Raw genomic sequence first — 12,655 nt, 5'->3', positions numbered from 1 at the left:
ATTTATTTAAAAAATTTTGGGCTATGTGTAGACGTATATAAAATTTTCACTGACAGCCCAAACTTTGCCTTGTTTTAGCTTAGATGTCTGGACTGTGTTCGGACGGATATTAGACAACTATAAACAAATTGCTTGCTGGGTAAACACTATCTAAAAGGTATAACAAACTCACCTTGGCAAAAAGAACTCCCTTAGCAGCAAGAGCATCCTCACTACGCCCATTGGGGAAACACTCATAATGGGCATCCAAAATAGGGTAGCGACTGGCCAGCAGTAGCCCGCTGTTCAAGAACTTGAACCGAGAGCAACAGCCTTTCCAGCCGTAGCGTCCCACGTCACTCAGCACATAGGGGAAGTAGCGGTGCAGCTGCCTCCTAAGTCTGTCAGTAGCCCGTATGTCGAAAACTTCCTGCAGACACAGGAAGTCCAGGTTGGCAGGAAAGAAGGCGGAAATCTCATGGTCAAAGCCGTCATCACCATGACGACGCTTGCGCCCGATGGGTCGCTTGAAGACGGAAGTGCGGTGTTGTGAAAGCGTGTTATTGGGCGATATCCCTCCATCAGTCGTGTTAAAACGAACCAGAGATTCTCGGGAAGCTGTGCGGCTTTCAAGGCTCCCTGTATCCCCGTCCCCGGTTTGATGGTTTCCTTTTTCAGCACCAGCTGGCTCTGAATCAGGGGAGGTGATGCTGATTTGTACTCCAGATGGATGGAGAGGGCAGTCTTCCGAGTTCTGGGTGATGCTGCTATGCACTGGACACTCGCCGGAGGAGTTCGGGTCTGCAAACTGTTGGAGCGCGCAGTCCGGAGCATGGTCTTCTCCATTGGGATGAACGGGACACTCTGAGGGGTTTTGGGCGTCAGTGCTGTGGATAGGGCAATCTGAGCTCGTACCTCCTGAGGGGTGAACGGGACATTCTGTTAAGGGCTCGGTCTCACTCTCAGTGATGACTGCAGGTTCGGGACGATGGTCCAGAGAAGAGGTACGACGGAAGCCCTGTGTGGCCAAGCTGCAGAAGGAGGCAGCACTAATTGATGTATTAGTAGGCGAGTCGATGTATATCTTGATCTGCGGTCTGCTGGCACCGTTGCGGATCCGCTTGCCCACATCCCTCGCCCGCCGTTGAGTGTCCGCAAGGTTATTGAAACGTGCTAGTGAGTCCGGCAACAGGCAGACGTTGGCACTCCCAAAGCAAAAACTGCGACCTTGCGGACGCCATTCAGCAAGTGCTGCCCCAGTGCCGGCTGCAGCACCCAGCTCAATCCCATGCTTGTCGGGCTTCTGGTGTGTGTATATGTAAGGGCTCCTGATGCTCTGCAGTGGTGCCCATAAAAGAAAGCCAAGAAAGGCCAAAGGAAAGGATGCCACCAGTAGCACCAGGTAGAGCGGTGTTGAGATCAGAACTCCCAGTACCAGGAAGGAACAGGGATCCTGCGAGCGCCTACGTTTCTCCAGTGACGTTGGTACACAGGAGGCCAACAACCGGTCCAACAGCCAATAGCAGGGGAAAACGAAGGCCCACGAGAGGCCGCTCAGAAAACTGAGGAAGGCACTGGAGTAGGGAGAGGTGTGCAAGACCATTTCCGGCTCACCTTATAGACCAACTCCCTTAAATAAAAAAATCATACAAAAAGAGCTACAAAGTTAACCCGCCCCCCTGTGGTGGAAAAAGAAACACTACATGGTTCTTTTACTACGTCCAACTTGGAATACAGGATAAGATGGGCTCCTTGCCCAGCCTTTGCCCTCCTGGCTGGGGCGTGTTCAGTGCTACAGTCTTGTAACAAATCTGATCATGGTGATGATAAGAAAGCCTCCTGAGATCCAGAATATTCCAGGCAATGTGTTGTAGAAAGCCGGAGGTCCACGTCAGCGCAGAGCCTGCAGACAACCAAAGGGAGGGGGAACAAAATACACAGGCAATCAGCTGAAAGTGAAGGATAATGTGCAATCAACAAATTGGATCTCAGTAAAATTTCAAACGTTTCTGAAATCATAATGAATACTAAATAATAATATCTTTTAACAGAATGCACCATGTCAGGTCACCGTACATTACAGTATTTATGTATAATACAATATTTATTTTTTTATAAATAAACTACAATTTAAATAAAATACGATTGACCTTATAAACTTTTCAAATGTGTGCAATTACAATTATAATATTCAGAACAGAGGTCTACCAGATGTGGCTTATTATCCCCAGTGACCTTCTGATTGCAACAAAAGAGGAAATTAGGATAATTACCATTTTAAAAAAACACCTCTGCGCAGGTGTCACTGTAAAATATGATAACTAAGTCTCATAGTGGAATAGTGGAGGATTTCTGCTTTCTGAGATTTAAAACATGCAAGCACAAACAATGAGACAGATGAAGAAGATTAGACTGCAATCGCACACAAAGACAATCAAAGCCATTATTTGTAGGAAATGAAGATAAGAAGATTCACTGTCAGTATGATGTGGAAAACCAATTAAATTGGCTATGTTTTTAAATAAAGAGTGTTGAAGAACTCAGTGATGTGTATAAATCCTTTTGTTTTGTAGATAATTTATAATATTAAATATAATTATTATCATTATTTAATTAGAAAGGTGAATTTAAAGTAAGGAATAATTGACGACAAGCCGTTATTATTCGAAAATAATGCACACGTATGGTGGTAATACGCCACAATGCGAAACAGACTTAGGGATATGGAACTGTAATCCGGTCGACAAACCAGGAACTACTTCATAGGTGTGAGTTTACTGAAAAATAATGCACACCCTAAGAATGTTTGTCAACCAATCAAAATGAAGCATTCAATAAACCAGTGGTATAAGTAAGGGATAATGTACAGGTAGTCGGTTGTTATCTCGGGAGTTAACTCGTCAATAGGGCTTGGGCGTCGTGACGTCATTACTGGGCGTGGCGGCCATGTTGGTTGCCTCCTTTACTACTACTCGGACTGCTGCGCTCTGATTATAGACGTACTTCCTCTCAGTCGTGTGTCTTAATTTGGCGTTATTTTTTTCAACCATGGTAAACCGTTGCTGTATTAATAATAAAGTAACACATTAAAAGTAATTTACATTAAAAATGACAGATAAGGACAACACTTCATTATGTTTTATTCAATGCAGAAAAACCAAACATTAACCTCAACCCCCTCAGTAATGTGTATGCATGACATATAAATGATATTTATATATACGACATTGAAGTATAACCTCTGAATATTAATTTATATAGCTTAAGTCAACATTGAACATTGAAAATAAGGGAAAAGTCCCGGTTTACTCGCCCAAAATACGGGAAAATTTCAACATTTATCTTTCTGTTGCTTTCCCTCTGCTGACAACAAAAACGGCTGTACTACAAAAACTGCTGCATTAACTAAGCTAGTTGTAAAGCTAGGTCGTACGTGTCCTTGCTTACAGATTGGCGTGAAATTGTGCTCTCACATCAACCACGCTTTTATCTTAAAAAGGCTCTTTATTCACTCTTTTTTCATATACATCCAACCGGTTAATAGTTCCGATTTTGTCCATATAACGGTCCCTGCTTCCCCATTTAAAGGGATAGTTCGGCCAAAAACGATATTAAACCCATGATTTACTCACCCAAAGCTGTCCGAGTTGCATATGTCCATTGTTTTTCAGACAAACACATTTTTGGATATTTTTGAAAATATTTTAGAACTTTCAGTTGATTAAATGTAATGTTACGGGGTCCACCCATAGTCCACGACCTTCAAGTCCAAAAAAGTGCGTCCATCCTTCACAAATTAAATCCAAACGGCTCCAGGATGATAAACAAAGGTCTTCTGAGGGTAATCCGTGCGTTGTTGTTGTAGAAATATCAATATTTAAAAATGTATTAACGTAAATAAATACCTTCCGGTAGCGCCGCCATCTTAGACACCTCTGTATTCAGGAGAGAGTATTAGCGTAGTGTATGCATTTTTCTTAGTGACGTATGACAAATTCGGAGGGGGGGGGGCACAGAGCAGCAGCAGAGTAGCCTCTGTAGGCTGCGTAAGCTCTCATCCTGAATGCGGACGCGACTAAGATGGCGGCGCTACCAGAAGGTATTTATTTTCGTTAATAAAGTTTTAAATATGGATATTTCTACAACAACACCACGCGGATTACCGCATGGCCGCCACGTCTCAGAATGCAACGCGGCACCCAAGCCTATTAAGAGAAAATGCTTCCCTGTCAATGACGAGTTTTTACCCGCAATCCGTATTATCGCTATTATCCACCAGGTGGCGCTCTTAACCAACTTATAAAACCTGGAAGTATCCCCCTAGGGCAGTGTTTCTCAAACTTTTTCAGCCCAAGGACCACTTTATCTTCCAATTTTTTTCTGAGGACCACCTAACAGAATCCCACTCTAACACGCCCCCAAAAAACAACAAAATAGGAAGGATAAGCTAAATTTAAGTTTAATATGCAACTGTTTCAAGTCAAAAACACATTTTTAAACACAAATGCAATTCTATGTTCAGAAATTATAATATGAATTTTAGTTCATTTGAAAAAGTAAATGTGAAATGAGTTACAGCTTAATATGAACAACAAACTGCACATATGAAAAAAACTGCAATTAAACAGTATAACAGCCTGGGTCCCACTTAATGTCATTCCAAAGAGCCATTAGTTTAAAACTGAGGTGGTGGGTATATGAAGTCTATGGTTGTAACTATGGTAACAATAAAATGCTGAAAAAAAATTTTCCCCTTCATGTCCAAAATCACTGAAATTACAGGGATTTTACACATGAAAAAAAAACTAGTACATTACAAAACTAATAGATCTGTAGATTTTAGCTGCTTTCAGTTGACGCTAGATCTTTTCTTTTGACTCCTCTTTGGTTTAGCCACCGATCCATTTTTCCGTTATTAAAACAGAATGGCAAGAACTGATATCACAGTTTTGCAAGTTCATTAAAAATCTACTTAAATAAGTGACGATTGTATAAACACTTGCCTAGTTTAGGTCATCTTTTGGCGGACCACTGGGGGGGTTTGGCGGACCACTAGTGGTCTGCGGACCACACTTTGAGAATTACTGCCCTAGGGCAAACTGTTCAAACTCTGTGTATGTTTTGAACATCGCTCTGAATCTGATCTCTATCAAAAGTCACAAAAACGCAAATATCTCAGCTTTTTGCTCAAAATTAGGTATTTTTGAAGAAACCCACCCATATTTAAGAGTTAATAAAAGAGAACAAATAAAGGTGAATAAAACTTTTTTTTTTGAAAGCAGAGTGTCTATTCTTTAATTTTATATTGTCTGTTTAATATATTTAAACAAAACATTTACTGGAAGGCATTAAACGTTTGTTAAAATCATAATCATAAAATTTTGGTGCTGGCTGGCAACTTTTTGTAAAAACTCTGGCCGGGAATGAGTTAAGATAAGAAGTTAAATGTCAAAAACATGCCATTTGGTTCCATCAATTGTAAATATAATGTCATACAATTTATTAAAAGACATATCAGTATTTATATTCCATTTCTTATCATTAGCATTTTATTAAATTTTTGATCATCACTGATACATTATAATCACCATTGTATTCCCTTCATGTATTCCAGCATAACATGTATCCCACATTGATGATACATTTTCAATAAACATAAATTATTAAAAAAATATTTATATTCCATTTCAAACTATTTTTTATTTTTCAAAATGATTTGCAGAATCCGAGTAACCATGTGTTATTAGTTTCGAGCGGTTGTTATCTGGAAATAACAAACCTGCAAATGTTGCAAATCAAGCATTTTAAAGTTCCATGTAATAATCATGATTATACAACAGTTCTTTCTGGTTCTCGAATCTGATTGGCTAAGAGCTATGCGATATTCTACTGATAACGGCACAGTAACCGCTTCACCTTTCATATCATTCCGCCACCTAGTGAATGGAGGTCCTTTAAACAGGTTCATCTCTGAATGGAAAAACTGCACGCGCACACAGACGCGCTGTTTTTAAACACTCTCTGTGTGTCTCATTAGTTCACTAGCTCGTAAATCAGTCTGTGAATCCCAATCGGAAGCGATTATTCCGTCAAAGATCAGCGCTCTTGGATGTTACGTTAAACTTAATGAGAGTAATGTCTTGTCACATCGTGTGGATGATTAAAACTTGGAAAGAGGAATGTAAACAATACTTTTTTCTGGAGCGAAATCTCTTCTCAGAACGCGAAAACACTGTGGAATTGCAGGTCAGCACCACAGCTTTTAAATGTGGACATTGATCATTTACTTTATCCTGACGTGACTATTAAAACATATATATTTATAAGCAACCTGCAAAAACATCTCTCTGACACTTATAAAAACAGTTTTATATAGTACTGACAAGAACAAAGTCTAATAATAATCGAGTGCTCGTATCGCGTTAAGATTAAATGGGAAAGCAATGGTAATATTATATAAGTATAGTTTTATTAACTTTTCCCTCGCCCAAAACAATAACAACACAAAAGTCACTAAATATGAATAAGAAAACAAGTAATAGTTTCATCATGACACCAAATACTGCTGATTTGATCTCATCAAACACAGACAGGGCCAACATCAGAGCAAGGGAATCCCTGTCAGAGATGTAGCCCAGAGAGGGCGGTGGTCAGCGGGGCGAGTGAACACTGACGTCCGCTCATGCTCTGGTTCTCATACGCACCGAATCTTACCAAGCAAACGTTCAAACAGGTGCTATCTTTACTAATCGACTGCAGATTTGAATATAATACAAATATATTCTCGACTGAACTAATCTTAAAACTACATTTTGTGACCAAGAAACGGTAATATAAAGAAACAGCTACTCGTCCATTGACTTATTATGAAATTCAAAGCAGCCGAAAGTGTTACCTGTCATTCTGGCCGCCCTCAAATCCGTGGCGGAAGAAAGTAGTTCCCAAACAAAGAGGCTTTTTAAGCGATATTGCTTAAATAAAGCATAACTGGACTCCATTACGTTACCTGAGCTATAAAACAGCAAAAATTGCTACTGTGAAACTATATATCATCTGATAGCCTACAGTACGATATGTTATTTTCTGTAATATGTCAAAAAGCAACCTTTGTTTTAAAGTCACCCATGCTTTTATGTTGCGATATCGGTTGCCTTTTTGCACCGCTCTGAGTGCAGATGCTCTTAGTTGAACCGCTGGACTAAATCATCAAAAGATTTACCACAGATCAAAGAGGTCAATCTTTGACACCATCAGAACATCTATTTTTTACTCTGTTTACCACTCGGTTGACAGTTTGCCCTGATGTCAAGAGACAAAATGATTGAAACTAAAAGAGAAAAGGCTGCCATGTGAATGAAAAGCGAGGATAAAACCTTCTCCTGCTTTTGACCTATTGACCAAGGGGGAGGGTGGGTTAGTAAGCAGATGGTTGGATGAGACAGCGAACGACAAAGATGTAAGAAAAACAATTGTTTTAACCCCCTCAAGAGAAATAACCATGCTTTGGGGATTGAAATGAGTTTGTATACGCACAACATCACACGTACGGTTTCAACATGAAATCAAAATAGACTTCCTTTTTAGATGATGTCACCAAGCCCTCTTCTCCAACCACCTGTCATATTAGTGTTTTCATAATCCATCATTTAAACATCTCTCCCAAAATGTCCCATTTTCTGTGCATTACCTAAACCTAAAATGGTTTGCTAACACATCAACACACATGCTGCTTACATTAAATGACTTTGATGTACAAAAACTGCAAAAAAAATACTCACACATACACAAGGCACATTGCAAATAAAACAACCCGCTGTACTCATACAGTACATCTCATAACAGTACAGTTGTTTCCCTAGATAAGCAGCATTACCAGTACGTAAACACATAATCCTATCCACGCTTACCTCATCTGCGCACACACCCAATCTGCAGAGTAATAATTTACAGGGTTTTATCCATCACGACTGCCTAATCTGTGCCGGACCGGAGCAAAGAGATTGTCTGAGATGGCTGATTTTCACAGCCCGCTTGCGAGTACGACAGTACTGTGGAGAGTTTGAGCGGTCCGACTCTCAAAAGTGACATTCACGGCAGTCGGCGTTCAAGAACAGGAAAAGGAAAAGCAGCAAACTATAGTTTGCAGCTGTGCATGCTGTATAAACTCGCATTACCACACACACATACACACATGTGCAGGATAAGCATATCTACCGCGGAGCAACTTTCAGGTCACCCACAAACAAACATACAACAACTTGAAACGTTATGTTAGTAACTACTTACAATCTCTTACTACTAATATCTACTTTGTTTCGTTTTTGTGCAGTTACGGTAGGTTAATGTTGTCCAGGACAAACCAGGAGACTTTAACCAAGGCAATGAAACTCAATGAATGTCTGTTAGCCAACCCTTTGTTGGAAAACCTCAACTATAGATCTGTTTAAACTCAAATCATTCACTTTCCAATCAATACTGATCACAAGCTCTCCCATGAGGGGGGAGAGAGAGAGAGAGAGAGAGAGAAAGAGAGAGAGAGAGTTCACATTAATCTCTTTAACTGTTTATTAGCTACCATAAACAAAAACTGTGTTCAAACAACTGTGAATAGTCTTTGGGTTTATAAACAGGCTTAGCTTAGATTGAAATCAAACTTTGATGCTCCTAATCTCATGAGACTTTATTCTGGATTTTAAACAGGTCTCTGTTTGTCTGTTTGTTTGTGTAGTTTAAGTGCTATAAATCAGATAAGTGTACATAAGGGCCTGTTTGTGTATCCGTTAACTTTCAAGATCGATGAAGACCATCAGCCAAACTGTGCATCTTTCTTATTGGTTTATTCATTGGCCTTTGGTAATAAAGACAGATAGGATGAAAGGGAGGAAGAGAAAGAGGAATTGTTTTAAGGGCCCTCTCGCTGAAAAGGAAACAAAATGGGGTCTAAACCTCAAATGTTTAAATTTAGAAACACAATTTTTTAACAAATGGTAAAGCACCTTCAGAAAATGTAGATTATTAATCAGAAGGTCACGCTGTTTTATATTCTATTAATATTAATATTTATAAAAAATTCATTTGATGTAATTAATTTTACATAGACAAAATTGATGAATTCTAAAATGTAAAAGGCAAAATGGGTCATGCTAGGTTTATTTTATAGTTTACATCTACAGTTAAAGTCCAAGTGAACAGCAAGTCACAATTGACTTCCGTGTTGTGACGTATTTTCGAGTGAAACGATCACACTAGGAAAAAAGCGGGGTGGCTTTTGTTTTCACTTCAAATTAATTGGATGTAAAAAAAAATCTATTTTTATGCGCTACGTAACATCATTGCACCTCCTGCAGCCATGGTACGACAGCAAAGTCCTTGATTATTACCATAGATATGTACACTAGATATCGCCTTGGCTACGACAGTTCATTGGAACGAATGCGTCAAATAGAGCCGCCATCTTGAAACAGGAGAGCCTTGCATCAACGTCATTGTTGGCAATGGTGTAACAGAAATAAAATCACCCCTTAATCGTCATGAATGCGATTTTCTAGGGTGTTTTTTTTTGTTCGTTCCAACAGTCAGACATGTATTTAGCAGTCCAAATAAATTAAAGTTTTGATATTATGAAAATCTATTTTTTTAACTATAATGCACAATGCTAGTAGGCCTAACTACAAAAACTTGCTTTACGGCAGACCTACAATCCAATTAGAACCAGCTTTGCTGCGGTAGGCTAAATTATTTACGACAGTGGTAATGGACACTTCCGCTTCCAACCTGTAGGGGGAGCAAAGAGCAAAAACTCTTTAGTGTTGCTTTAAAAAGGAAAAATATTGATGCTCTTTGGTTATTTTTTTAGCGTGGTGCTAATGGTCTAATCAGATTCAATGAATGATGCTAAGCTATGCTAAAAGTGGTACCACCAGACCCTGAGATCAGCTGAATGGATTCCAAAATGGTAAAATAAAATGTTTACTCTAGGGGAGCTAAAAAATTTGCCTATTTTCAAAAAACAGTGGAGTGTCCCTTTAACATAGCATTATCATCTGTGGGTGTGCCTTTTTATGTACAGTAGTTATCTCTATAGTAATTGTAACAGTTATTGTCCTTTGGATGAACAGACCTTTGATATGACATTTGATACAAAAAAAGGCCAGAAACATGGTTGCTTAATCGTAAATACGTACTGTGACAAAACAGACCAGACATAGTGTAACATTGTTATCTTTTTTTATCTCTCGCGCCTTTCTTTTTTTTCCCAATCATGTCTTTTAATTTCCTGTAGAAGTTGGGTAATGCATATTCCTGAGTAACGTGTGTGTGTGACACTGCACTAAGCACACTCAAGGGAGTTGTTGCCATGGTGACTTCACTGTGCTCACTCATGAGCAGTATAGCTTTTCTCTGTCAGTTTGGTCAATGCCCCCTTTCCAATACACATACATAAACACACAAAAATAAGAAATGGCATTTTGCTCACCAAATTTACATGATCTCGTTCTGTTAAACTAAGCCGATAACACACTGTTTCTGCAAATCTGATGTTAATCTGGAGTATCTATAGAGTATTACTACATCCTTCATATCTCAGAAGAGTCTTTAGTTTTATCAGATTTATAAAAGACAGATCGGCTCTAGCGATTCTTTTCGATAACGTAAAAGCAAGTCACGAGTCATGCAACACTGTATACAAAATAACTTATGATTGACTGCATGTTTATGTCGTTTATATTAAATGTGCAGTGTGTCAGTTTTAGCGGCATCTAGCGTTAAGGTGTCGAATTGCAACTAACGGCTCAGTCCACTGCCCAACCCTCGCTTTTGAAATGCATTAAGGAGGTACGATAGCCACCACCCGACAAACATTTAATCGACAGAGACAACTTAGTAAAAAAGTTTGTCCGTTAATGGCTTCTGTAGAAACATGCCGGCGCAAAATGGCGACTTCCATGTAAGGGGACCCTCCGTGTATGTAGATAAAAACATCTCATTCTAAGGTTATAAAAACATAACGGTTAATTTTAAAAGGTCTGTATACACAACTGATAATATAGTTTTGTATATTATTTAGCATTTCTTTCAAGAGATCCTTCTAAAAATTACACACTGCACCTTTAAATGCACTTACGCGCTTATTTCCAACATAACACAGAAGTCTTACCGCATATGCAACTCATGACCCGGTTGGGTCGAAATCCAGCGGTAAACAAACACAAACGCAAAACTCTGTTGGTACCCCGGATAAACAAACTATATGCATTGTTTCCATAATGTTGGCTTACTTTGCCTTACATCTAAAAACACACTTCTTCTTTCATGCCATTGTTAAGTCTTGAAATAAAACAAAGCTGTCGCGTGAAGTGATGCCTGTGACTTTTAGTGTTCTCGGTTCTCGCTCTCCTGCTGTTTGACATGTGGGCGTGGTTTTCGGGGGGAGTGCCCATAAAAATACATGATACGTATGGCTTACCTCTGTTACGTCAGCTGGACCTTTCTGAAACTTTTACGAACCCTGGCACAGAAATTCGGCAAAGAAATACTCTTTAACACATCCAACTGCTTTTTAGACACTTTATATATGTTTAGCTAGCCTGGGTGCCAGCCGATCTTAGCCCCGCCCACAACATTTTGAGAAACGGTCTGGGGTTTCACCGTTGAGGATCTACTATGCTCGACCCAAAGCTGGCCGACCAATCAAATTGTCAGGGCGGGATTTATACGATGATGGACAGATGATCAGTAACGTAAATCAACCACGTCACCAAAGAGCGCGTGTGTTGAATCTGTTTATGGCTGCCGCGGTAGAAATCAGATGTGTGGATTCTGACATTGAGTCTGTTCTAAAAGATATCGACAGAGCATTGATTTTAAAAGAGGAACAGAGAAACGCGAGCAAGGCATTTGTTGATGTTTTTGCTGTCCTTCCTACGGGATTCCGCAAAAGTTGTCGCACTTATGAAGGATCAAGTTAAAGAAGCAACTGAAATGGATATCATGGTGATGCAACTCGGTGTGCACGACGAGATGGATATAATAAGCGGTCGTTGCCAGCTTCTTTTCGGAAGCCCGGAATCGTGGAGGGACATGCAAGGCTCGGATATTTTTCAAGCAAACGTAATGGGTATCGTCGTGGATGAAGTTCAACTAATGTACAAATGGTAAGAGATAGTCTTACTGTATGACTTAATGTGATATAAATGAAATGTTGTAAACATAGTAGGTGTTGATGTACGTTCGCTAACTCAGACTTGTAGTGTGTGTCATTGTAACGAAATAACTAGCAGTTCGGTCAAGCATGCAAATGCATTTCAACATACGTCTCACACCCCGTTGCTCTGATTGGTCATAGGTCTATCCAATTGAGTGCAGAGGCATTTTTCGGTTGAGACACGCCTCATAATTATAGCATAATGGAGCGGTATCAGACTCAAATTCTGACTAGAATTGAGTATGACAACGTCAGGCTAATGTTTAGCATGAGGAAACCAACTCTTAACCTGTGTTAATAAGTCAGAATGCATGAAATACTGTTGAATCCCCCCCAAAAAATCTTTATATTTTCGAAGGAAAATTACTTAAATTAATAACTTTTCTGTGTTTTAAAAACATTTCAAATACGTTAGATAATATTAATGTTTATTTAAAAGAAACCCTTTTCATCACTTTTATTATTAAGATT

At 39.4% G+C, this 12,655-nt stretch overlaps 1 protein-coding gene across 2 annotated transcripts in view; it reads right to left on the bottom strand.

The window, feature by feature from the left end:
- smpd3 (sphingomyelin phosphodiesterase 3) overlaps window positions 1–12,655 on the bottom strand; it is a 57,660-nt gene that overhangs the window by 30,683 nt on the left and 14,322 nt on the right. Inside the window, exons 1-2 of one of the 2 annotated variants that reach the window (XM_065291612.2) lie at window positions 7,887–8,067; window positions 173–1,882 (exon numbers count right to left, since the gene is read on the bottom strand). In XM_065291612.2, the coding sequence (XP_065147684.1) occupies window positions 173–1,582 (1,410 nt within the window). In that variant the 5' untranslated portion in view covers window positions 1,583–1,882; window positions 7,887–8,067. Of the gene's footprint in view, window positions 1–172; window positions 1,883–7,886; window positions 8,068–12,655 lie in introns of those variants that run through there. The other variant, XM_065291611.2, reaches the window with a different exon arrangement.

Source organism: Paramisgurnus dabryanus, chromosome 23 (genome assembly GCF_030506205.2).
Source record: "Paramisgurnus dabryanus chromosome 23, PD_genome_1.1, whole genome shotgun sequence".
Taxonomy (NCBI): domain Eukaryota; kingdom Metazoa; phylum Chordata; class Actinopteri; order Cypriniformes; family Cobitidae; genus Paramisgurnus; species Paramisgurnus dabryanus.
The sequence above is the reverse complement of the archived record's forward strand: the minus strand, read 5'-3'. Positions and strand labels throughout refer to the sequence as shown.